This window comes from Sciurus vulgaris, assembly GCF_902686455.1.
Source record: "Sciurus vulgaris genome assembly, chromosome: 1".
Lineage (NCBI taxonomy): Eukaryota > Metazoa > Chordata > Mammalia > Rodentia > Sciuridae > Sciurus > Sciurus vulgaris.
The window spans coordinates 85,206,663-85,234,068 of record NC_136461.1 but is presented as its reverse complement, the minus strand read 5'-3'; the positions used below and the strand labels follow the sequence as shown (position 1 = coordinate 85,234,068).

Below are 27,406 nucleotides of genomic sequence, written 5' to 3'. Positions count from 1 at the left end.
TTCCAGTGACAAATGTGAATTGTTACAGAAACTAGTATATTGAACATAGAATTATTTGAAATTATATGTGTTACCAATATGACTGGATTCAGAAATTTTTTAATATTCAAAACTAGGTACACCACCCAGTAGATTCTGCAGTGACAAACACATTCCATTTCTTTAATGCAAAGGTTCTCAAATTTAGTGTGCACCAGAATCACCTGGAGAGCTTGCTCAGCACAGATTGCTAGATCTTATCACTGGAGTTTCTGATTCGGTAGGTCTGGGGCAGGCCTGAGAATTTGCATTTTTAACTAGTTCCCTAGTGATGCTGATGCTGCTGGTCCACTGCTCTAATGTATCATCCACGTAGTTTCCAGCTGTCTAATTAGAGCCATAAGCAGTATGCTGTATGGAAGCACATTCCATCTTAGTTAAGAAAGCATTAATGCTAAAGGATATAGGTTTGATGAAACGAAGATAGGGAGGCATCATCAGCATATTGATGTAATTCTGATTCCAAATGTCTTTCAGGCTCCCTTGTGGCCTCACACACATACTAAATAGGATGCTACTGACAAAGTAGCGCTTCTCAGCCGTGGGTCCTTAGGGAAACCAGCCAATCACTCAGCACTATCCTCTAAGAAGATGAGGAAAAATCTGTTAATAATTCCCTCCAGTACTTTCTGCAAGCTTAAATAGGTGAGATTAAATTTCACAGGATAACAGAATCCCCCAAAATGCTGGTATTAAAAGCTGTTGACAGATCAGATAAAACTGCAAGAATGCTTTAGGCAGTTGGGAATCCCTAAAAGGAGGCATGAAGGTCAGGACTCAACAGACCTGCTTGAGTTGATAAATTCAAAGGCTAAGGTTGAAGAAGGACTTTGTAGGTCTTGTTAATTATTACTGAGAAGGGTATAGTACAAAATTGGTTTTAATATCGTACCCCATGCACAAAGAATATTTTGAGAATCTATTGTACATATATTCAGTTTCCAAATAGCAGCAAAATATCATAGATCCTTAACTCTGCTATATTTTTATGGGATCTCTATAGTACTCCTTAGGGTTTCTTAGATTCCCCCTGTTCATTTGTCAAGGTGTTAACTGGTTTTAACTTTGATATACCTGTGTCCCTTCTTTTCACTATTCAGAGGGTCAATTGTTTTGATAATCCATGCTACTTTATTATTACAGTAATATAAATAACCATACCAGATTGTTTGTGCTGTCAAATATTTTTCTTTATCATTTCCATATGAAAACTTGCCTTTTCACTGCATCCTTCTGATACAACCCAGCAGACTTCATAATAGATCAATCATGTGGCTTGGCTTACAAGCCTCCTATCAGGCAGATTCAATATCAAATTGTCATGCTGAAACTTTATAGTTTTATTCTCTATGTCTTGTTAGCTAAACATGCACTTTTCTACAAGTAACTGATACTTCCTAGTTTTTATTTAATAGCAAGAAATATGAAACTGGAACTATTTTTAGAAAATGACCTCTATAAACTGACAAATTTAATTTTACTTAATAAGGGTGATGCTTATAACAGCTTTTCAGCATTTGGCACCTGCACATCATTTGAGTTGCTCTTCTTCATGGAAAGTGATCAGAGATATATTAGCATGGTTGGCTATCTGATGGTAAGCTAAAAACAAACAAATTAATAAATACAAACTCCTCTAGGTAAATAAAGGTAATGAATAGTGTTGGGAACTCCCTGGTACTAAGACAGTAAGTACATCTTTCATACTTATTATGACAGGGGAATGACATACCAAAATGATGTGTGTTAACCTTCCTGAAAGTTGTAAAACTTCAATGTAGGGCCAGGTGCAGTGGTGTACGCCTGTAATCCCAGCGGCTTGGGAGACTGAGACAGGAGAATCGAGAATTCAAAGCCATCCTCATCAAAAGCAAGGTGCTAAGCAACTCAGTTCCTTCTCTAAATAAAATGTAAAACAGGGCTGGGAATGTGGCTCAGTTGTTGAGTGCCCCTGAGTTCAATCCCTGGAACCCACACCCTTCCCAAAATTCAATGCAGTTTGAAAAACTGGTGTGAGGTAATCAAAAAGGAACTAAAAGTTGAAGTGCTTTATGTATTTTAGTCTGAGTATGCCCAGCTGTAAAATTAGTATTGTAAATACATCAATGTTACTTCCATTCCCCAAGTTTTATATTTTTAGTATTCAAAGATGTTGAGTAATATAGAATTTGGACTGGAAGGCTTTCTCTCTTCATGGAATGACAACTCTATATTGAAAGTTTTTGAAGTATCTATAAATATTACACTTGAAACAAGTTTCTATAAACGTATCCCAGTCAGTTAATGAGTTAATATCTATCATATTCAAGATATGGATATATCAAAGAAACTGACAGGTGATGTCAGAATTCTAGATACATATGATAATTCAGATGAGGGGTGGGGGGGGAGCTGAGGGGTGAGGGGGCTACAATTAAGTCAGTACCCAGAAAAAACTTTTGCCCATTCAAGGTTATGTATTTTAAAAGTTATTAAAGCTATTTTCAAAATTCTGTGGGATTGTTTCATAAGTTAACTAAGAATATCTGTACACCCGAATGCTGTATACCTTTTAAAGATTTTCCAATCTTATTTCAAATATCATATGTATATATGACTATATATATACATATCTATATGCATGTATATGTGTGTGTATATATATATATGTATATGTGTCAAGTCTTATCAAACAATGTTTGTTATTGTATTAATTTGTGTGTGAAAATTAGAAGACCCTCTTCCTTCTGCTTTCTAATATCCCTCTTTTCTGATCTTAAAAAAATGAATATTTTGAAAGGTAGTTATTTTAGTTTATTAAATACACATCAGTTAACATATCATTCAAAAGGCAAAAATAAAACTGCACATAAATTATCAAAAAAGTAATTATAATTCTATTTAAAAATGACTTTTTAAAGGTGAATTTGTCCTTCAAATGTCATTTTCTCTTGAAGACTTCCTCAGTTCCCTCCCAAATTAGCTTTTCTGTCCTTTGTGCTTTGTGGCTCTTTTTGCTTTCTGCTAGTATAACATTTATCTCATAAAGTAACTACTATTTTTTAATTCACCCCATAAGTTCAATTGCAGTCTTCATCCATGCATGCACTCTTTCTACTTGGTATCTGACTCAAAATATGAAACCGTCTTGAGTTCAATGCAGCAGATCAGTGGCACATTTTGACTAAACCAGTAAATTAAGGGTGTTGAAAATCTCTTAGGAATACTGTACCTGAATATTAAATATGCAAACTACATAGCACATATGTATCTCAATTTATTCAATTCCTTTAACATAAATAATTATTTATAAAAATTGAAATGTGAAAATTATTAGTTTCTCATGATAGATATCAAACTAACATTAAAAGTAGGTTAAAAATAATCATCCATAGTTTCAGTCTCCTAAAAGATAGATGAAGATGGAAAAAAAAAAAAGAAAAAATATAACCAAGCAATACATTAAAATGTAAGGGTTAATTTTAAAAAATAAAGATATAGAATCAGAGTGGTTCCAGACATTACAAAAGAAGATAGAACTCTGATTTATAGAGAATTTATATATTGAGGCATTTCACCATTGCAAAAGATATTGTTGAAACATCAAGATATGTGGAACATAATTTTGTAAGATATTTTACCAGCAGACAGGAATGCTTGACTCTGACACAATCTAAGATGACGAGTAATAAGAGCTAGTCAGGTTTAAGAAAATGTCATCAATATTAAATGAATCATGTTTTAAAATACTTTACTTTGTTATAAAAGATATATTTTATGATAGCTGTGCAAAAAGGCATTTTAAGCTTCTCAATTAGGCCTAACATTGCATTTCTGGTGTTTGCTGTTCAGTGACCCAATAAAATTGGTAAGGACTCAGTTAAGGGACAACTATTTTTATCCAATGTGGAGTAGAACTCACACTTGGAGAAATGTTTATGTTCAAGATTCTTCCATTCTGAAGAGTTTAAAGTGAAAACAGATCATGAATGCAGCCAGTAAGTCCACATCAGTTACTAAAAGAAGGAACCTGTACTTGTGATTTTAGCAAAGTTTTTGCACAGTTAAAAGAATTATTGCAATTTAGCTTGTAAAGTCCATAGATAAATAAATACATCATATTCTTCTGCATTCTACCACTGTGAATCTATGTGCCAAAATTATAAAATATTTTAAAAACTGCTTAGTAAATTAAAGAATATGAATGAGATCAGTGCAGATGGACAGAATTTGCTCTCTTTTCTTTATACTTCTTTTGGACAAACAAGATTACTGGAGATTGGATTGTGAAATCAAACTCATGAATTAGAGAAAGTATTTGTTTCAAACTTTATTAATAATTTCAAGGTTACAAGTAAATACAAGGTGTCAGGCAAAGAAGGACAGAATTGCGGTCACACCAAGAGGTCTCATCTTGCTGCCCCAGAATTTGCTCTATCCTAGATTAACATGTCATTCTTAAGTAAAGTGAGTGGCTCCATCCCCTATAAAAGACAGTTGCTTCAGTGATGAAACAATCTAGTTTACACTCTGTTATATGCTTATGTGACCCTATACAGAGCTCCTGACCCATTGTTTTCCATTCTGTTTGCCTCAGCTGTCCTGACCTAGCAGGTATATCCTGACATAAACATTCCACAGGCAAGGGACTCTCCCACTTACAAATGCCAATATTTTCCCAGTAATATGTTTACAATGTTTAACTAAGTCACTTTCATTCTTGAACTAAACTCGTTTACCTCTTCAACATACTTTTCTTCTCCAAAGGGAAAGAATAGATTTCATACTTGAACTTTGTTATTAACTCTTTCCCAGTGATTAATTTCTATATATCCTTCAAGATTAGCTTTTCAATTAGCTTATATAGTACCTTATCTAGGCTGCCCTTTCTTGATCTCTACTACTAATGTGAAATTTTTTTATGTGCCATTAGGGTATAGTGTGTGTACTCAAGATAAAGATTCTTACTGGACTAAACTTTACTCAGTTCCCTGAACCTTCTCCAAGATCCACCTCTGCACTTCCTTGTAAAATCCAGTTTTAGCTAATATCTGTGCTTAATCAGTTTAGCAAGAACCCTTCATCCTTGATATATGACTCCCCTTGTTATCCCTTAGTTGAGAGTTTAACTGACAACACAGCATGGGCAAGTAGGAATTTAGCCAAGGAGGGGTTAGTGGATAAAAAACTAAAAAAAAAAAAAAAAAAAAAAAAAAAAAATTAAAAAAAAAAGTTAAAAAATCCTAACAGGATTCTTTCTGAAGACAGACTGAGGTGATCAGCCAACACCTCTCATTTGGTAGGAAATGAGGAACCAGATCAGCAGATACTAAGGGTGATCATGTATTGAGGGTGGAGGAGGCTTGCTAAATGGACTTGACAGATTTTGTAATAAATTAGGATCTTACAAGGAAGTGCACAGATGGGCCTAAGGTTTAGAAATTCTATGAAAAGTTTGGTCAAGAAAATAATTTTTAAAAGAAATATTTCAGTTTATTTAAATTGTTAAGTAGAATAAGAAATCGAATTTGTAGCTAGTACTAGAGAATGGATTTAACTATGGTGTTTAATGAGAACAGCTTCTACATAGGATCCTGAGAGACTTACAGAAAAGGGGCAAAGCCTAATATTAAGCAAATAAATGAAACTTTTCATGATTTACACAGATTATTCAAAAATATATTTATACTCCATTTCCCTTTTTAATATTTAGAAAGAGCAGATTTAACAAAGGGGTAGCCATATTCTATGTGCAATGCCAAATATAACTATGCAAATAATAAACTGTGTCTTTTACCCCCAAATCCCACTGTTTAGCCCTCAGACCTGAAGTAGCTGAATTAAATAAAGATTAAAGGGGGTTAAAAGTAAAAACGCTACTGCCACATTCCAGATAAATGGAAGCAACCAGTACATCAACCTAACAATAGGTTTAACCTAAAACTTTTCAAAAAAGCTGGAACATCATTGCATTATTTTTAGTGGAAAATTAGGGATTATTTGGCAATGCTGTCAAGCAAATAGTTTTTTGTCATATGTCATCAGAATGAATATAGTTGCTTATTATTTTCCTCTGAGATTTTTAAAAGTGGAATTATTTTATTAACTATAGCACCCAACATTGTTTTTTTTTGTACATAAAAGATACTTAATAAATGCTTTGTTTAATTTATGCCTGAATGGACCGGTATAGCTGCAAATGCTTGTGGGATATATAATAATTTGCATGATAAAATATGATAATATTTTCTAGGTAGTCAAAGAAGACTATCAAAATTTTTTATTCCGTATAGCATTTTTGAAGTCTTTGTGTTCTTACAAAATTGATAAATTAAATGCATTGTTATTGGAAAATTATTTTTTATAAATAACTTCTTCATTTTATTTTATAAATATTTCTTCATTTTACTTCTTAAACTTTGTCATTTTAGAAGCTATTCCAGAATTTAATGTATGCTGACTTTCAGTTCTGCTCATTATAGTTTATAACCTATGCTTACTTTGCCTACATGCAATCTAAAAATGAGTTGACATCATGCTTTTAATTATAGTAAATTAAGTTGTTTCATAATTTCTACAGCATGATGCTTGTAATATTAATCAGACCAAATCATCACATTACATAAAGTTAATCATTAAAATGATGATCATTATTGCATGCTATAGCACACTATTTTTATTTCACTCAGCATCAACCACATATCTTTCCTGCATATTGAAGAGAAAATCAAAGCTAAGAAAAATGTTTTTTTCACCTTCCTTATACTGTGTGAAAAGAAAGTGACAAACTGATATATAGAACCTAAAAAATGAAACCTTATAGTTGCTTACTACTTAATTCCCTTGAGTGGTTATTAATAGTGATAAGGACAAGAAAGGTTTGTGAATGTGCTTGATATACCATTTGTGCCTCATAAGAACAGGCTCCATCAGACAAGTGTGTGTGTGTGAGAGAGAGCATTACATGAACAGAAATACTCATACACCAAATTCATAGAATTTTTTTAATAACTAAAATCTAGGTGTCATAAATCAAAATTGCTGATTACTAATGATTATTGACAAACATTAGGTGTTAAAAGACACTAACACTGAGACCTGTGAATTACTTATCACAGAGAGTTGGTAAACTTTGAATAACAAAACAGTAAGTCTCTTTGCATGTGAGTAGAACCACTGATTAATCTGCTCTATCATTTTCTGATGGCAGTGTAACTAACAACTGAGGAGGAACACCATTTTCTTTTTTATTTTTATCCTCACAGTGTAGGATGATCTGGCCACACAGAAGACTCTTCATGCCCCATGTTAATTGCATTGGGATGGGTTGAATTTTCATTCAATTTCATAGAAGAATGTCTTTTCATTAATTTCAATGTCCTCCAGGTTTCATAATAATTTATCATTTGTCCTGGTAAACAAAACTTCATAAAGTCTGCTCTATGCCAATCACTTTGATAGACACAGATAAATAGGACTGTATTCTATCTTGATGCCCCTCCATGTGGTATATTGGCTGGTGTAGATTCTGATTTTCTTGGGATTCCTCTGAGTGTTCATTTGCTTATTCTTACCAACTATAGACTATTTGAATATCACTTCTGGACACTGGGGATAGAAAGTTAAATAAAATATTCTTTCACACTTACAGAGTTTTGTGAGGGAGTTTACTATTTAGCAAATAAACTTAGTTAAATGTTATTTAGTTTCCTACTTTTTATCTTGAGATAAGATATTCTATGTCTCTACTATCCACTTTGCAAATAATACTCACTTTCTTCCAAACTTACACTTTTTCTCAATTCAAGGGGTCTCCATCAATTCATTAACAACATTGAGTTCACAACTCCATCCCTTTGTTTCTATATCTCATGATTTTAGAGTATCTCTGTACTTATAACTGACTGGGAAGCCCAAATCACTTCTTCCTACTGAGCACAGCCTTTATCTAGCCAGCCAATCTCTTGATCAATGACTATATTCCTTTCTGTTCCTTTTGCCTTGTTTCAGACACAGACATGAGAATCACAAAGTCGCATTCTTTCATGTTCTATGTTCTGTAATTGTCCTTGGACAAAAGGAAGACCACATAGAATTCAGGTTCAGTAATTAGGATTTCAGCTAAGCTTTGCAATTCTTTAGTATATCTTTGTTATCTCTGAGTCTGTTCTTTTTACAACTTGAGTATACCTTATCTCAAATTCTTAGGACCAGAAGCTTTTCAGTTTTGGGGTTTATTAAGAAATCTGGAATATTTGCATATACATAATGAAGTGTCCTGAGAATGGGAGCCAAGTCTAAACATGACTTTTATTTATGTTTCATATATCTCTCATACATGTAGCATAAAGGTAATTTGAAACAATATTCTTGCATGAAGGTAATTTCAAATAATGTTTTTATAGTATGTCTAAAAAAACTTTGAGACCCAACTTGTAAAATCAGTTGTGGAATTTTCCACTTCTGGTCCCTTGTCAGTGATCAGAAAGTTTTGAATTTTGCAGCATTTTGATTTCATATTTTCAGATTAAGGATAGTCAACCTGTAATGTTTTCTCATACACTGAGATTCAGGTGAGGCCAGCAAGGAATAGAGTGCCTGAGGCTGGGTATTAAGTCTGTAAAAGCATGATTATTCTCTGTGTTGTGTTGTCCTTTTAGCTACAACAAGAAACAAAGTTGGTTCTAAATGAAATATTTTAGTAACTAAAAACTGGGGGTAATAAAGTATCTTCTATGTGAAAGTGAAAATTTACGTACTTTTAAAGCCCCATTATCAATATTTATTATTATTTTATCTCAGATAAATTTATTAAATAGATGCTGATGTAAATTCCTAGTTGTTTTTATTCCCCATTGTTATTATTAATTAAATGCTGATAATAAATTCCCAGGTGTCCACAACTAATTCAAAAGATATTTCACTTGAATGTAAATTGCTCATTGTCCTAATATTTGTTTCATGAAATGTTATCATGATCTCAGTCTCTTTTCCCAATATAGTATTAACACTTTCCAAATGAATATATATGTTTTAATGATTATCTTTAATATCAATACTATCTTCAGTATTCTCACTTTCTTATATAAATGGAAAATCTAGTTATTTAATAGCAAAATCATGGCAACAGGTGGAGTGATTTGTGTGTGCTGTTCAGTTGTCATGTCCTACATGTTACAGAGAGTAAAGAACATCTCTAGATTTTCTAAAGCTGAAATTCAGAATCATCTCTGTAGGGGCCTTTGTGCATTGTTAGGCAGTCTACAGGAAAGCTAAATATTTGAATACAAGTTATCAACCTTAGCTCATTGAAAAATTAGGATGTAAGGTGGGCATATGTCAAAATCCAGCTTCTTTATAACTTTACACTATTTTAGGTCTTCAAATGTCAATACCCATGATTGAACACATTCCAGAATTAAATCAGAGATAATTTTTATTTTAAAATCTTAAGTTTTTGGTATTAGCAGAACCTAATTTTTCTTTCCAAATTTAGTAGCAAATTTGTCAAAAATTATGAGATTATCTATGTATAATAACAGGTATTAGTATATAAGAACATCTTAGTAGACAAGTATTAGTAATATTAGTACACAAGAAAGTTAGAATTAGACAAACCAGTTCCTAAGTCAAGCTGTAAGACACACCTCTCAAAATGTGTAGCCTAGTTTTGTATTTTATGTTCTTCACAGAAAATAGAACTATTACAAATACACATGGTGTATTGATTTATTCAAACCATAAACATTTGACGTTGTTATTCAATCAAGTGTAGCATTATCATTAAAATTTAGCATCACTTGACATTCTGGAAACACAATAAACTTGTTTATATTGATAAGTTTTAAGGTATTACATTATGCAAATATGACAGAAATGATACAGAACATATATCTTACATACTGGTGCCTTTTTTTTTTTTTTTTTGTAATTTGAATTATTTAAGAATGGTTTGCCTTCCAGACATCATATAGTTTTATTTTACAGGAAATTAAAGAGTGGGTCTCAGGTTTGTCTTTGTCCTTCATTTTTTAACCTTTTTAAAATTCAACTAACTACCTTGTGAAAACAGTCCCTTAGCTGAACAACAATGAATACTTGAATGATTGGGGGAAAAGTAAATTCACAGAATAGCAACTATGTGTAAATAACTTTTATTTGTGATTTCTATAGACTAAGCCTATTTTAGGCACTTTACATTTCTGACTTAAATAGCATCACATACCAGTTAATTAGATGCTGTTATCCCTACTTTACATAGGAATCTATCCCAAATAAGCAGGAGAAGCAGGGTTCAAACCTGATTCAATTTCACTTACCTCTGATCTCCCTTTTTAAGGAGTTAACAGTTTTGGTTCCACTAATTTGTGTCACTACCCTATATATCCATTATTTTATTTTACATTATTTATTTTATTTTTTTGTTCTACTGCAGATGAAACCCAGGGCTTCGCACAAGCCAGGCAATTGCTCTACCATTGAGCTACACTCCCAACTTATATTCATTATTCCATTACTATTCTCTTAATTTAATGATTAAAAGGGAAATAGCATGTATAATTGGGTACATAGTCCAATTTTTAAGACTTTAATGGGAAATTCTTTGAAAATAACCTAAATAAGACAGACTAAATAGCATCATGCAAATATATAGACTAGGGTTTCCAAACTGTTTATTTTATATTCTCTCCCACCTTGGGAGTATTTTAAAGTACTTTTTCCTAATCATAATTCCCTTATAAATTTAATAGCATAGATTTGCTGTGTACCTGTTTATGTACTATAGCTCTTTGGGGCAACATTACTATCATTGAGAAAGTGTGGTATAGACTACTGAAAATTTGAGTCAGTCAGCTACAGTCAAATAAGACAATGGTTCACAAAGGAGCATCCCTGGACTAGAAACAGACCATCAGCTAGGTTTTGTTAGACGTGCAAATCCTCAGGCCCTACCTAAATCTTCAGAGTTATAAATTCCAGAGGTGGGTGGGGTCATGCAGTCCCTTTAATAAGCCTGCTGGTGATTCTGATGTGTGGTGAACATCTCAAGGTTTTGACAGGTTGCTGAAAGATAAGTCCCACATTGAACAAGTTACTTTATGTCTCAGTTTTTCCATCTTTATTCAGCTCACATAACTCTTGATTTGACACCTCACACACGTACCTTCTCAATTTCACTCATCAGAGGTCCTACTGAGAATCCACCTGGCTTCCACATGGATAGAAAAAACATCTTCAATAGCACTTTTCTACTTTAAAAAAAATATTTTAAGAACAGTCACTATACTAGTTCAGATTACATTGACAAAGGCCTTTATTTCCCAACCCCCAAAAAACAGTGGAAAATAAATAAGTACATGTTAACATTCTGTGTAATTGAGTATCATTATATAGATATGAACAACCAGGGTATCTTATTCTTGATTTCTTTTTTTTTTTTTTTTTTTTTGTACCAGGGATTAAATCCGGGGTGCTAGACCACTGAACCACATGCCCGGCACTTTTTTATATTTTATTTATAAACAGGGTCTCAATGAATTGCTTAGGGCCTCACCAAGTTGCTAAGGCTGTCATTGATCTCATGATCTTCCTGCCTCAGCCTCTGGGATTACAGGCTTGTGCCATGATGCCCAGCTTATTCCTCATTTTATGGCAGAACAAATTATAGAAGACAGGGAAAAAGCAGAAATTTGTTGGGAGGAATGTGCTTGTTTCTCTTTCTTAAAATTTTCATTTAAATATTTGTACTTTCATAAAAGGAATAATGTTTTTTATTACTTCTTAGTTCTACATTTTCTCTAGCCTTCTTTTCTTCTACATACTATTCTAATTGTGTACTTACACAAATTGGCTCACCCACTTCATTGACTTTTTTCCAGCTTCATTATGCACAACCTGTTAATAATTGGAGTATATATTTTCAAATGCAGCACAGCAAAAAAGATCTTAATTTTCAGGAATGAAAGCATAAGCAGACCAGGCAACAATAGGCAGAAACCTCATACATCACCTACAATAGGGCATAAAAACCTAAAGTGTGACAAATATTTTAAGTTGCCATGATCTATAAACTTTTGTCCCATTTCTCATTGAAGACTCACCTGAGTTAGGGATTTGCAAAATGTGAAAGGCTGATAATGGCAACTCACCTTTGGTTAAAGAAAAAAAACTTCATGTTGATTTAAATATCATATATGTTAGCTTATATAATTGAATTAAAATCAAATATTATATGGAATAAAAAAAGAAATTTTCAAGTTTTTTTTCTCCATTCTGTTTTGTTTTAGATGGAGCTTGCTAAAGAAGAAAAATGTGAATTTTTGCCTTTCCTTTCCCCACGGAAAGTTATAGTAAAAGGTGGGAGAATTGTTGCAATGCAGTTTGTTCGGACAGAGCAAGATGAAGCTGGAAAATGGAAAGAAGATGAAGACCAGATAGTCCACCTGAAAGCCGATGTGGTCATCAGTGCCTTTGGTTCAGTTCTGAGTGATCCTAAAGGTACATCACTTGAGAGATGAAAAGTGCTATGCAATTGCTTGTTATTTTAGTGCCCTAATAGTTTCCAATTTTCAGGAAATTGTTTTTTCCCTTAAACATCTGTTTCCCTTTTTGTGGGGAGTACAAGTAATCTTGATATAAAAGGCTTAAAAGTTTTAATTAACATGTATATAAAGTTATTTTTAAAGCGGTAGAAATAGAAAAGAACATTAATCTTTCTTTTAAGCTAATATCCAAAACACATATTCCACTTTATAAATATGTTTGCCTTGTTTCTATATAGGAATGACTGTTTTGTCAAGTGGACTAGTTTAAGAAAATGTAGCATAGGTTGGAACAGCCAGTATTCAATGATGCAGACAAATAAGGAATGAATATCCAAAAAATAAAATTCAACCAGATGCACTAAGGAAGAACAAAATGCTTCAATGGAAAAGAAAATGTTTTGTATAGCATTTTAGTTGAATAGTTAAATCGATCAATTAAGACTGCTTTGTGTTATACTCCCTCTACACACATACATAGTACCTTTGTGGGTTATTATTGATGAACGTTACCATACCAAGGCACTTTGATTTGGCAAAACCTTTACCTTTTAATTCACACTCTTCAAATGACAACATTTCTGAAGGGAAATTAGAGATGTTTTTCTAGCTGGGAGACCCATTAGGAATAATAATAACAAAATATTGCAACCTGAGGATTTCTGTCTGTGATGTACTACTTACTATATGCGTGCAAAAATTATGCATTTTGTCTGAAATAGGAACAGATACATGCATGCAAATGTGCAGTTTCATGCAACAGACAAGAAAAATTCAACTAGTCATCGGTATTTTATCTGTGGGACATCAAACTTCTTGGTATTTGGAAACATCCAGATGTTTAATGTCATCAAGATAAATGTTTTCAAATAGCTGGATGATGGCCTGAATTTGTCACTTTTCAGCTAGATGTTTATATGATGTGTAGAAACAGTCACAGTGTGGTTCGTTTATTCACTGAGTTCAGAAGGGAAAAAAAGAACAAAGTGTAAATTGCATTAAATTATCTGAAAAATCATAATGTTCTTACTACTCTACATACCACCAAAAATTGAGTATAATATTAAATCATGTTTAGGTAGCAATTTTGTTGATGGGTTAACTATCAAAGAATAATTTAGCTGCCCTATCCAAATTTATGTCCACAACTGACAATGCTAATATGAAGAAAAAAAAAAATCTGTCTTTCCCTAAACAAACCTAAGTAACTAATTCAGAACATAGAAAACAGCTTTTGTAATCTCAGATTTTGATAAGCTTATGCTTGTGTGTGTTTTTTATGTGTAGATAGATTTATAGAGCTTCATGTATATATGAAAAATTAGAGGTTTAATTTAGTACTTAACATATGAAGTAGAAGAAAAATTTCATCTATTTAAGTTCTTTGCTAAAGCCATTGCAGAATTTGTCTGTTTGTTCTACTCCCTGTGTCTGCTTCTTCCAGTGATGCACATGTACTGTCTCCTACCCCACATAGGTTTCAGAAGCCAAGGAAAACATGTTTTTTTTGTTTTTTTGTTTTTTGTTTTTTTTTTTTTTTTATGGTACTTTGCCCCACCTCCTGATTTGAAATAACAAACTTCCTGGAGAAATGATCCTTAAATAAAATCACCTGTTTTACCAGGGCCCCAAATGTTTACATGAGCTACTTTCCAAGCCAGAGGGGGAGCTGGAAGAGCTAGAATTTTAAATTGCATTCATGCTTCTTTCTTCCTATCCATGTCTCAGCTGTTTTTGGATGGAAAATATTAATGAAAAAAGAAAGGGGCATCAGTTTTTGTTAAAATTGATCAGGAAGATTTTTGCCCAAATGGCATTTATAATTTTAAAATACTAATTTCAAAGCTAGAACACTTTCACATGCACACACATATTTAAGGTATGGTGAAAAACTGTTTGCTAGAAGCAAGTTAACCATTTAGGTAAGATGAGATGATATTCATATTATCCCTCTTCTACCTCAAATATTGTTCCCTGCTAATATAATAAACCCATGTGGTATGACTTCTGTGTGTTGCCTATGTGATTGTCACATATGTTATACCTATTTTAATATATTTATCTCTAACTCTCCCTTAAAATGCTAGCCTCTAATTTCTACTCCTTCTTTTCTTATCCAACCTCACTTTGCATAGACTGTAATGAACTGATGGCCAAAGACCATGATATCTTTTCACTCCTTATTCAGTTTTCTGCACTTGACAATGTTAAATATTTCTTTCTGTTTTAAATGCTCTTCTCCAATCACTTAACCTTTCTGTGACTCAGCTTCTTCATATATAAAAAACAAACAAGCAAACAAACAAATATAGTATAATAAAACCTTCTCTCCCTACCTCTTAGGACTTGTGAGAATTAAAATGAAGTAATTTGAAAGTGCATTGGAAATCAAATTGTAATGTATTATTATCATCACACTTCATTTCCCAGCTTTTTCCTTTAGCTGTTTATTTCTAAACCCATCGCTGGCTGTTGCCCTTCCTTTAGTTGTTACTTGTTAGTACTTCCCAAAGTTCAGGCATTACACATTTTCTCTTGTGAATATACTTATTCATTCAGTGAGCTGATTGTGTCATTCATTCATTCAGGTATATGTTGTAGTCATTTCTCAGAACATGTTAATGAGCCAGATTTGGTGGCCCAGGAGGATCTTATGTTCAAAGCCAGCTTCAGCAATAGCAAAACTCTCCCTCAAAATAAAAAATAATAATGCTGGGGGTGTGGCTCCGTGGTTAAACACCTCTGGGTTCAATCTCTGGTACCAAAAGAAAGAAAAAAGGAAGGGAGGGATGGACAGAGGGATGGAAGGGATGGACAGAGGGATGGAGGGAGGGAGGGAGGGAGGAAGAAAGGAAGGAAGGAAGGAAGGAAGGAAGGAAGTAAGGAAGGAAGGAAGGAAGGAAGGAAGGAAGGAAGGAAGGAAGGAAGGAAGGAAGGAAATAGTGAATTTCAGGAAGGAAGGGAGGAAGGGAGGAAGATATTAGTGAATTTCTTGAGTACCAGGTGGTAGCTAGACTTACGGTAGGCATGATTTCACTTCTGGGTATACTGCCTCTGATATCTAGTTCTCCATATCTCTGAAGACCTCTTTGTGTTTCATATTTATGTTTATGTATGCAATAAATACTGTGTCTAGTGAATGCCAGAAGCCAGATTGTATTCTGAAGAGTGCTTAGATGAAGAAGTCATTTCTTGTACTTGAGGACTACACAGATGGGGGATAAAGTAGACCCATAAACTACTAATCTAATCACATTATGAAGAGAAGAATTCATTGAGAGAGATGCACGAAGTAAGGGAAGTTCTCCTTATCAGGTTTCCCTAAAGCAGATCTACTCTCAACTTTGCCAAGATACATACAACCTTAGTTCTCCCCATGGCCAAAATTCAAAATGTTATCACAGACTTAGATTTCTAATTTCAGTTTTTCTTTTTATTAGCCAATATTGCATTTAACTGTAGAATAAAGCTCTCTTTAAAATTGGAGAAACTCAAGGAATGGCCTTATGTATACTCTATATCCATCTTTATTTTGCATTGTTCCCTTTAGAATGTTTCTTCACAGTATGCAGCACAGGGTAGATTCCATAGTTCTAACTCAGGAAATTTTTGATGAATGCATTACATAAGTATATGTTGAAGAATTCAAGGAATGAAATAAACGACAGAGTACATGTAAAGTACAGTGATAATTTTTATTCTCAGCAGTCTCAGACTACAATAATATTTTAAATGAAAATACTTTAAGAATATCAATTATATCAATAATATGTATTTGAAAAGGTAATACAAGTTGGGAAATTCAAAAGAAATTAAATTTTTAATCTCAACTTTTTCCTCTGATATGTTGTTTGACTTTTTCAATCCCTGAATTGTGCATTTCACAACCAAGAACATAAACTGACTTCATTTAAAAGAATATACCAAATCAATCTGTATCAGATATTTCTGGTAATAAAAATAAGTGCTTAAACAGCTTATAGAAATGATAAGTATATCAAATTTGTAAAATAAAATGAGATAATATCCTTGTATTAGTATAGCAAATTATTTCATTGTAAGGCTAACAGCAATTAAAATCATCACTATTTTTCCTAATTCTACATTTTATTTATTTATTGTTTTCTGGTTTGGGATTATAGCAGTGAGTGGGAAATAGGAACAGAAGACTACTTATTTTACATATTTCACAACCTTGTTCTTGGAATATATGTGTGCTTATGTGCACAATTTAATTGAATACTTCATTTTTATTACTATCCAAAATAATGAAGTCCATGGTTTTCAGTTTCTAATTCTATTGAGATAATAATGCTAGCCTTATTTAATATCTTTTCTGTGGAAAATTGAAAGTAGTTTTATCTTTGAAAATTCTCCTGTGTTCCCTCTAAGTATGTAAAATTTCAAATCACATTAAATTGTTCTACACTAATTTTAAAGGCTATCAGAAAACTGAGCACAGACTACTTTTATTTTCAACCCAAAAATATTCTTTTTCGCTGGAAGATTATATCTATCTTACTCTCCTGCTCCTCCTTTTTCTTTTCTTTTCTCTCTCTCTCTCTTTATATCTTTCTTTGTTTCCTCCACAGGCAATTTCTCCTGTTAAATATGAAAGCTAATTTTTTTATTTTAAATTTCGTCTCTTTTTGTTTGTTTGAAAGATGTCAACTTTAAGAAACATCTTCCTTGTCTTTATAGTTTATTCTCCATTTTATTTGTTTGGAACCAAACTACTAGCTGTAAAGTGTGTATATATGTATCCTGTTTGTTTTCAATTGATAAGGGGTATCCTTCACCATCTTCACCAACCTCATGCTTCATTTGTCCAAGTGAAGCATTAAGTTGGCCTTGTCCTCATTCTCCCAGGAAATTAGAAGACATAATTTGTGGTTCTTTGAATGACTTTCAGACCACTGAAGAATGCCCTTTAGCCAATGCCATAATCTGGGCACCTTTTCCAAATGCTGCACCGCAATCATACTCTGATTCTTTTGAAATGTCTCCTTTGAAAAGATTTATGTCCTGTAGTCTTCCAGGACCTATTATAATTTGTCTGCACATATAACTGCAAACCCCAAGAGGGCAAGGAATGTACCTTTGTAGTCTGTTGGAATCACAATGGCAACTAATATATTAATGTGCAATAGATGCACAAATATATTTGTATCTGACTTGATTCATTTTAGGATATTAATTTTATTAAAATGAATGATTACTTTTACAACAATCAGGGTCATTTGGTTCAGTTTTCTTAGAAAATGTAAAAGTTAGGAAAATAATTCTGTTATACTATTGCTACCGATTTTTTCCTTGTTTTGGCATAGATTGTTGGATTCTTTGTAATTCAGTGAATATTATACTAATTGGAATCTGTCTGGTGTATCAGCTCAAAGCAGGAGCACTGGAGCCAGGCTGCTCAGCTGGAAACCTGGCTTTCTTCCTTCCCAACTTTATCTTCCTAGGGAGTTACTGAGTTTCTTTGTACTTCATGGTCTTCTCCTCAGGGTTTAGGGGGAATGATTATAGTATCTACTTCCTAGAGTTGTTTTAAGAATAAGTGAATTAATAATATATGTGAAGTGTTTATATATAGGCCTAGCACATAGTAAGCATCCCTTACATTTTAGATGTTATTGTATAACATATGATATTTGAATTATTTCAATGAGTTAAATTACACCCTGTAATGCTATGAATATTATCTATAGATAAAAGCATTTAAAAGTCAGGACTTCATCAGGGGCCTTGGCGGCTCTGTCACCATGTCTTTGTACGTAAGTGAAGCAGATGAACTTACATTTATAATTTTAAAGGAGAAAATGTTTAATATATTTGGTTGGTTTTTTTTGAAGAAAGAGAGATTGCACTATGTGTAATTGTATCATATATTTTTAAATGTTTTATTATAAATTCTGATGCTTCTCTTGTCACTGAGTAGAGTTTTTTCTTCACTAATTTTTAGCTGTTAGAAATTCCCATTTTGAGTTTCCAAAAATTAAGTATTTAAATCATAAAGCATCTTCAAATCACTTTGTCTTTTCCTTTTAAATATGGTGAAGCTGGGCCAGATATTTTTGTTTAACTTAAGATTATTCTTTATTTTTAAGAAGGAAAGAAAGAAGCACTCCCAAGGATATTAAGCACTTGAAAATTATGAGATGATCTAAGTGAGGTTAAAGCCTGTATTTAGGAGAGAGGAAGCCTAGTGACAAGATTGCCTCTGCATAATGCCTTAGAAGCTACACAGGGGAGCAAATGACAGGGCAGCTGTGTTCTCTGACCTCAGCCAGGGGGCATGCCCCTTTCCAAGGAAAGAGTTCATACACTTCATCCAAGGCCTATGTTTTTGTTTCTGCTTATCTTACTAGGAATGAGAGATAACAAGGAAACACAAAACCCTGATCTTTCTGAATCTTTAATGCCACCCTTAGAAATCAACTCCCTTGATAGCATTAATTGCAATTAGTTGCATAAGGGTATGTTTGGTGGGGAAGAGAAAGGTTTTAAAATCACTCATCAATCCCTCTTATTAGGAAACCCTCAGAAAAGTTTCTGAAAGCCTCATGGGGTAAATCAAGCATTCTGTCAATACCTACTTCGATTATAACTTTGATTCACTTTCCCCCACACTGAGAAAAAGTGCAGACTGTGGGTTAATTGGCCTTGTTCTGGCCTAAGTCAGAACTGGAAATTGCCAGTTTGGTCAGAATTGGTGGGCCTAACACCCCAGCAGTGCAGAGAGATTCAGGGATTTTTCAAATGTGTTCATTTCTTAATTATTAAGTGTTGGGAAAAGCCTTATGAAAAAGGGTTTTAATGTAAGTTCAAGGTAAGTCAAGTACCCAGTGATAAAAGGTACCTATGATTTAAAAGGCCTGAAATCAGTATATTTGATTTGTTTATTTTTGTTTTTGTTTGTTTGTTACTTAATAAAATGTTAATTGGTAACTCACTGGTAGAATTAAGAACACTGAACTATTTTAATAACCCCCTCATTTGGGGAACTTTATTTATTTTTATTGGTTGTTGTTGTTACCAGCATGTTTTATATTTCAAAAAATAAAACACATCATCCAGAGGCTACTGATGACATTTAGAGATTCAGTGAAATTTTCTTTGAATAACTATTTACTCTTTTTGGCCTTCAGTTTGCATAATTCCTCTTCATCCTTACCAAAAATAAAGGGCAAGGGGGAGAAATGAAGCACAAGTTGAGAAACTATTGTAACTGACCACATTTTTACTGTTGTATACATTATATAAATAGAAATATTTGTAATAAAATTTCAAAGAACAGATTAAGGAATACTGTTGTAATTGCTAGGTGAGAGATCTTTTTGTCTAATGGTAAAACCTAAGAGGAAGAGTCTAATGATTAATATAATTAAGAATGAATGAGATAGAATTGAAAATAAACTGGTCAGTATACTACAGCATGCAGGATGTGTATGATACAATAACTTGCCTTGGGGATTTCCTTATTTGCTAGAAAGAACCCAAGAGATCATATTCTGTAGTTCCCTTGTTTCATGCTTGTTCACTTAGTAACTTTGTATGGCCTGCTAATCCATTCTCTGAGCAGGGGACAAAGTGGTGAAAAGGAAAACACAGATCTTACATCCAGGAATACACAGTGACAAGAGGAGAATTGCAGTTATGATGAATTGTGCTGGAAGAAGTTGAGAGTCCTAGGGAGGCACAGAACAGAGTCTGAGGGTTTGGGGAAGCTTCCTAGAGGGCGTGGGTTTTGAGTTGAAGGCTGAGTGATGTGTGGGAGTTTCCAGGTGGAAGGGGGGTGGAAGGGAGGGAAGCCACAGGAAGATTATGCAATTTGCTTAACACCACACTGTTAGATTAAGTAGTCATTTTACAGTCATTTTAAAAAGCTGTAAAAAAAAAAAGTATGTCTTTAGAAAATTATCATCAACCTATTTACTTCATGCATGTTCTCATCTTCCTATAAAAGTATAAATTTTCCATTTTTATTTCTAAAATAGAAGTTTATATTTTATGATTTCTACTATTTGTTCTGTCATTGTTCTTGCAATGAAATACAGCAATACTGTACATAATTATTCAGGTACAGCTATACTATAAACCGTGCCCAGGCACTGGGAATGAGGACCAGTAAAGAGAGTTTCGCCTTTAAGGACCCATAAATTAGGAGAACCAGGCATGTAGATACATATGTTGCTACAGAGCATGCTGATTTAAGATCACATTTGGACTGAGTTTCAAACTTGAGTAGAAGTTTCCTTGTTAACAGGAACAGCACATACAACAGAGTGGGCTGACAAAATGGCCTCCTGTGGCAGGGAAGTGGGAGAATACGATTGGCTGGGGCAAATGGTGTGGTTATATAAGGATGAGGAGTGGGCAGGGACAGGATGACAGGAAGTTTGGCTACACATTCATTCCTTTCAAGTCGAAGGATTATATGGTATGCTAGGGACTTTGAATTTTATTTTGCAGGTGACTGTTGAGGAGAGATCTTTATCTTGAAGAGGTAATTCTGCCAGATGCTTCATATTCCTCTCTCTGTTTGGATTTTGAACTATTTGTAATATTCTTCAATTAGTTGGGAGTTGGAAACCAAGGGATCACCTTGTTCATATTAGTAGGCAAGTACATTTTCTAATATGCCTGAATTAGGCAGAGTTACTCAATCACAGGACATAATCCAACATAGTTCCCCTGAGAGGAATATCCTCTGGTAACATTTTCAGTATGAGTAAAGAAAGAGAACCCTTGCCCAAAGGAGCGGTTCCCATGTCACAGGCTTGACAAAGCAGGGTTGTTATACCTGCCTAATTTCTTCTAGATTAATTAATTAGACTCACTAATTTCAGCTTTTGAGAAAAGGCAAGAACGATACCAAGAGACACCACAGAATTTAAATGAATGTTTATTTTTCCAAATAGAAGGAAGCATCAGGTATAAAATAAGCATGCTGCTATATAGTGGCAGTCATGTTGAAGAAAAGATGGCCGAATGGTATCAAAGAAATCTGTTAAAGAGATTTTTTTGAGAAGTTTTCATGGCTAAAGAGAATAAAATGAGAACTTGGAAGAAAATTCAGAATGAAAATGTGTTTCTGAAGTTGGAGAATCCAGATCTGATTATCTGCTGGATAGAGTTTGTAAGAGGGGTATCTAACTCAGGAGGTAAACAGATGTCTATAATGTTGATAGAACTCAAATGCAGCATGTAGAATGGATCTCAGAAATGGCGATATGTCTGAGACATTTGTATTTGCTAATCTATTCAACAGTTGAGGCAGAATGAGAATAAATAGAGAACAATTGAAAGCAGACAATGGAAATTAGTCACTATCATTTTCCCTGTCACCTAGAACAGAGGCTATTTATTGAATAAATGAATGAATATTATTATAACAACTTATGAATGTGTGATAAAAGAGCTTATATGGTATTCATTCTGGAATTCCAGAAGCATCTCACCTACTATTTTATGAAGCTTTTGTTTTCTAGTGGCAAATATTTTGAGGACTGCCATAGGTCAGTTTTATTACCCTTTTATTAATACATTTGGCTCCTCCTGTTGCTGTTTCATTTTATAATGCCTGAATAATATAACATTTATATATCCTCTGAGTTGGTTGCCCAGTGATGAGAATAAACCCTTTTTAGTCTATTATGTACATTTCTTTTCTTATAATTATATTTTGAGCAAAAAACATTTTCATAATTCTAAAAGTAAAACTGAACATGTTTTCTTAAAAATTGCCCTTATTATGAAAAAGATTTTTTTCTAGCTAAAAGATTCATTGTCTTTCTATTATGAAATATTCTGTGCAGAGAGAAGATGAAGTGGTAGAATCTAATGCAAGTGCTGGCATTTTTGCAGAATAACCATCCAAAATAATGGAATCCTTGTACAGTTTTTCTTTGGAATTATTTTAAAGGGTAGAAGTGATGAGGAGGGAGGTCAAACTGATAACAGTGTTGAAAGTGATTTGGAATCAACATCCCATCACTTACAACTGCCTTAGACATCTATTTGAAGCACAACATGATATTTCTGTAATTATTTTACTTCCCTTTAATAACTGCATAGGAATAGGTTTGTTTCCCCAGTGAATAGCTCTGTTCAGAGCCTTTCCTTATCTTTATTTTCCAGGTTTCACTAGTGGTTGATATCATATGCATTCTTACAGGGAGACAGTGGATAAATCAAATCAAAGTAGTTTTCCATCAAATCAAAGATTACATACAAGAAGTAGAGCAGTGGCTTGTAACAAGTTTTGTTGGGGAAAGAAAGCAGAAAATGGAAAAATAACATAATTGTTTCAGAGAACAGAAATCATAAAATATAGCCAACAGTACTCAGCATATAGTGAGTGCAATAGATGCCCTGAGTTTTATTGACTCAGGCTTATTATATTTATCTTTTAAATATTAGTTATCTAATAGTGTAATAAAGGGTTGTTCTTAAGCCTAATACTCTTCAGAAATGTTAAACTACATAAAGCTAGTATGATATGTAAAATCAAAATGTAAAATTTAAGTCATAAAGTGATGATATAGATTATATACTAATGGTTTTAATAACATGTATTGTGTAGATAGATTGAGATTTTATGTTGGTTAGTTTGCATTTCTGTTCTTCACTCAAAGGACAATATAAAAAGGACAACATGTATAATCTAAATCAGTCTTAGGTTAAATTAGACATTGACCTGCATAAATGTTATTGCATTACTTGGAAAATCACACTGACTTGTATTTAATATCTGCCTCCAATTATGGAACCTACCCAATGCAAGTGCAATATGTAGAATTGCTGAAGAAGGAAACCCAGATTAACTTTAGCATACATTCAGGGGCCATGTCAAAACTCTGTTGATCAATGCTGTCTAGCACCATCCATTTTTTATTGATAGCCACACTTAAAATATAAAGTGTTTTCAAAGAACTTGTAATTAGATAAGCATTTTTCTTATACAAGTATATGAAAGAGTGTCAAACATATTATACCATACAACATGTCTTTGGTATATATATTCAGCATTTCTTCAAGTACTCTGCAAAGTATATTGACAATTTGCTTGGTTTAACATGAATCAGTATTTTCCCTTATGTTTGCATGTTGCTACCAAATGAACTTTTTTTATCATTAATATCATTGTAGTACTCTAAAGTTTTAAAATCTAAAAATTTTTCTCCCATGATGGTAGTATTATGCTTCATTTTATTTTTGACACCTCCTAATCTGCCCTCCTACATGCATAAGCATGTGACCTGACTTCCTTTTCTTTTATTCTGTATTTGTTAAATATGCAAGATTCTGTTAGGTTCTCCAGAGTACACAAAAATACTAAAAATACTGTCCCTGTGTGCAGGAGCTTGCAATCTAATACAGGAGAAAAAATATGCATAAGTCAAATTGCCATAGGTAGTGAGTGACTGGAGGAGAAAGAGATAAACTACTGGTATCACTCAAAGGGTAGTGAGCTGACTTCCTGCTTCAAGACTCAAAGAAGGATTTTTGGAAGAAGTGGCATTTGTAATAGAGGTGTTGTCTGCATACGAATTAAGAGAACAGAGAAGGGGAAGCTCATCTCAGTTACAGGAAATAGCCTGAATAAATACATGGAGTAGATTCTTGACTGAGATATAAGGTATACAATTGGAGATTGGTAGAGTGAGGATGAATAGACAATTAGTAATTCATTAAGTGTTTTTAATTTTAGACTAAATTTGGATTTTATTACAAAGTTGGTGAATACTGGAAATCTAAAAGACATACAGATTAAATATATTCTTTTCATACACATATGGAGTATGTGTTTAAGTATTCGTCTCCTTTTTTGACTTCTGCTATTCTATTCCATTCTGTAGATATTACATGTGCTACAATATATTGACAGTACTACTGCAAAGTAGTTTGTATTTTAATCCAAATTAAGTACAGTAAGTATTCACTGGATGAATGAATGAATGAATGAATGAATGAATGAATAGATGGATAAATGTTTGGATGAGAAGAATGGAAATAACTTTTATTCTAAATGCCCCTACCAAAAATTCACAGTAAATACAAAAACATGTGTAGGTGGTATTTATGTGACGTGTCATGTGAAGGCTAGCAAGCCCCTGCCTCTGTAAAGGAAATGGTCAGATGCTGGATACTCACACCTGCATTGAAAATAGCCTCCTATAAAAGTCATCTTGCTTCTACTCTCACTTCTGTATGATCCCACCAAATTCAGTTTATAAGTTGAAATTATACATTTTGTTTTTTTCTTCCAGACCCCCTGGTTCTCCTGCCTCCCACAGAGGAATTGGTCTGACTGCAGCCCATTTCTCAGACTCCCCCTCTTCTTTTGCTTGCTTTTCTCCATCCACATAAATCTTTAAGTGCTTTAACCTCACACCATTCTTATAAGTCCCTTACATCTGTTCCCTCCTCCTGGAGTGTTCGGCCTTTAGGTCATCATCACTTGACTAGCTCATTCTCACCCTCCGTGTTTCAGTCCTGATGTCATCTCATTGAATAGACCCCTTGGGACCTCCATCCCTTTAGCATCTCAAGCAACCCTCCTGCTTTTTACCCATATCATCTGATAATAGTCTTTGTCATGTAATCCTCTTCATAGGCATTTTCACTATTTTCACTATAATGTATTTCACTTGTTCCATATTTTATTTTCTGTATTCTGCCAGCTGAATATATTCCTTGTGAATACACTTCACAAGGACAGATCTCTGATCTGTTGTTTACTACAATGCCTCTAGCAGGACTAAGACAAAAACTATTAGAAAAGAATTGCTAATTGAATGAATGAGTGGTAGCCAATGACTTCGATTTTTTGGATGCAATTATTATTAAACTCCTAGAAAGAATAGCCTTGTATTTCCTTTCCTACATGTTTGCCATATTCCCTATCCTTAACATTATTTCTTTCACTCTTACCAGTAAGCCCTTTCAACTGCACATTGAGCTCCAGAATACCAAATCTAGTTACCAGCCTACCTTATATTTCTCTTAAATGTTTTGATTCTCATGTACTTCTGGTGAATCTTGAGCTTTTGTTCAGGTTATGCCAGCTGCCACTTTAAAATCAGTGGTTGCTTCTAATTTCACCTGTATTTGCATTCTTTCTTCCAAAACTTTACCCATCCTTGTGACTGTATCTAATATCCTGAGATCTCGGTATCTATCTCCAAATGCCCCTGGAGATCTTCAGGCACTTTTGTTCTGGACATGTGTAGCTGATTTGTAGTTAACTTCAAATCCTGAGAGTGTGACCTGGGTCCAGTCCTGCACTATGAAATTGAGATGATGTCTATTCTGTGAGGCTCCAAAAAGATAATATATATGGTGCCTATTCCAGAACCAGCCACAGGCTTATGAAGAAACTAGATATATATGTCCTATTATCATTATTATTATTATTGTTTTTATCATGATCATCACTGTCATTATCATCACTTACTCCTGTTGAGTGTAGCTTTTCCAATATCAAAGCTACATCTTGACTACAGGATAAATACAACTAGCTCTCTAGATAAAGAAGCTATATTTGGAATCACGCATTTACTTATGTACTAAAATTGTTTAAACACAATTCTGTGTGCTTTAAGTTTGCATTGAAGTGTGCCTACTGACGATTGACAGGGGAAAAAAAAAGCTGTGTGATGGATATCAAAAAAATAACATTAATGAGCTGCTAAAGCTAAAATTACAGGAACTTATGAAATTGGTTAAACATAAAAACCATTAAACTGTTTACTGAAGCTTCACAGATATACTGCAGCTAATGAGCATTTCTGCTATTTAAATAAGCCCAAATTGAACACACATTACATGGATACATAATTAGTCATGGCAGTCAAACACACATAGACTTACTTTTAAAGCTCTATTTAGGAAATCTTTTCCATTTGATTTATTTTGTTAATTAAAATATTTTACAGTATTCACTTATATTTTAATAATATTGTTTTCACAACTAGTATAATTTACTATAGGATTTCTGTGTGTTCTTATTTATGATTTTAATGCAGCAAATAGGGATTTTATGTTAGACATTTTACTTAACCCTTATTTATAAATGTTTCTATCACTTGATGGCATCATTCAGCATTTCTTTCACTGAGTAGTATATGTAAAATATTTCAGTCCTCTTTCTGCTTTTTTCACTGTCTCATAATTATCAAGAAGTATTAAGCACCCAAATGTGCATAGAATTATGATGATTATGGTCCAAATCAGATTAAAGGATGATCTATTCCTTCAAGGAGTTTGTAGTCTTAAGTGGATGGTATCACTGAATATAAATAAGCAAATCAAAGTGCAGCATTTGGGAATCCAACAGAGAATTTGAAAACAATCCCCATATATTTACTTCAAGAACACTGACCTCCTTGAGGAGACTCTTCCAGATAAAATGAAATCAAATCTTCAAGGAGATCAGAGTCTTAAATAGATGGAATTATTGCAGAGAAATAAGCAAATCAAGGTGAAGTGCTTGCACAATTTTTAATTCTGAATTGATTAGTTGGTCAGTTTAGGAAATGGAAATTAAACTCTCGGTAGAATACAAGTAAAATGAAAGGAGTCAGTAAAGTCTATTATTGACATCCATTCTTTCTACTTAACATGGGGAACCTAAATTTATCCTGAACATGGAAGGAAGAAAATCAGATCCCTACATTTATTCTGCCTGGATTCTACAAGCATATCCAAGCTGAAAATTGTCTAACTAGAGCAGCAAGGAAACAGTCCAATCAATCAAAAAAAGATAATAACCTTGTGCCTGTTCTTTCCTAGACGGTATTTTTGTCACTATAGAAGCTTCCCCCGCCCACACACAAAAA

At 33.5% G+C, this 27,406-nt stretch overlaps 1 protein-coding gene across 4 annotated transcripts in view; it reads left to right on the top strand.

Moving 5' to 3' along the window:
* Positions 1-27,406, top strand: part of DPYD (dihydropyrimidine dehydrogenase) — an 845,662-nt gene that overhangs the window by 331,362 nt on the left and 486,894 nt on the right. For all 4 annotated transcript variants that reach the window (XM_079105431.1, XM_079105432.1, XM_079105430.1 and 1 more), the window contains one exon: positions 12,306-12,516. In XM_079105431.1, the coding sequence (XP_078961557.1) occupies positions 12,306-12,516 (211 nt within the window). The remainder of the gene's footprint in view (positions 1-12,305; positions 12,517-27,406) is intronic.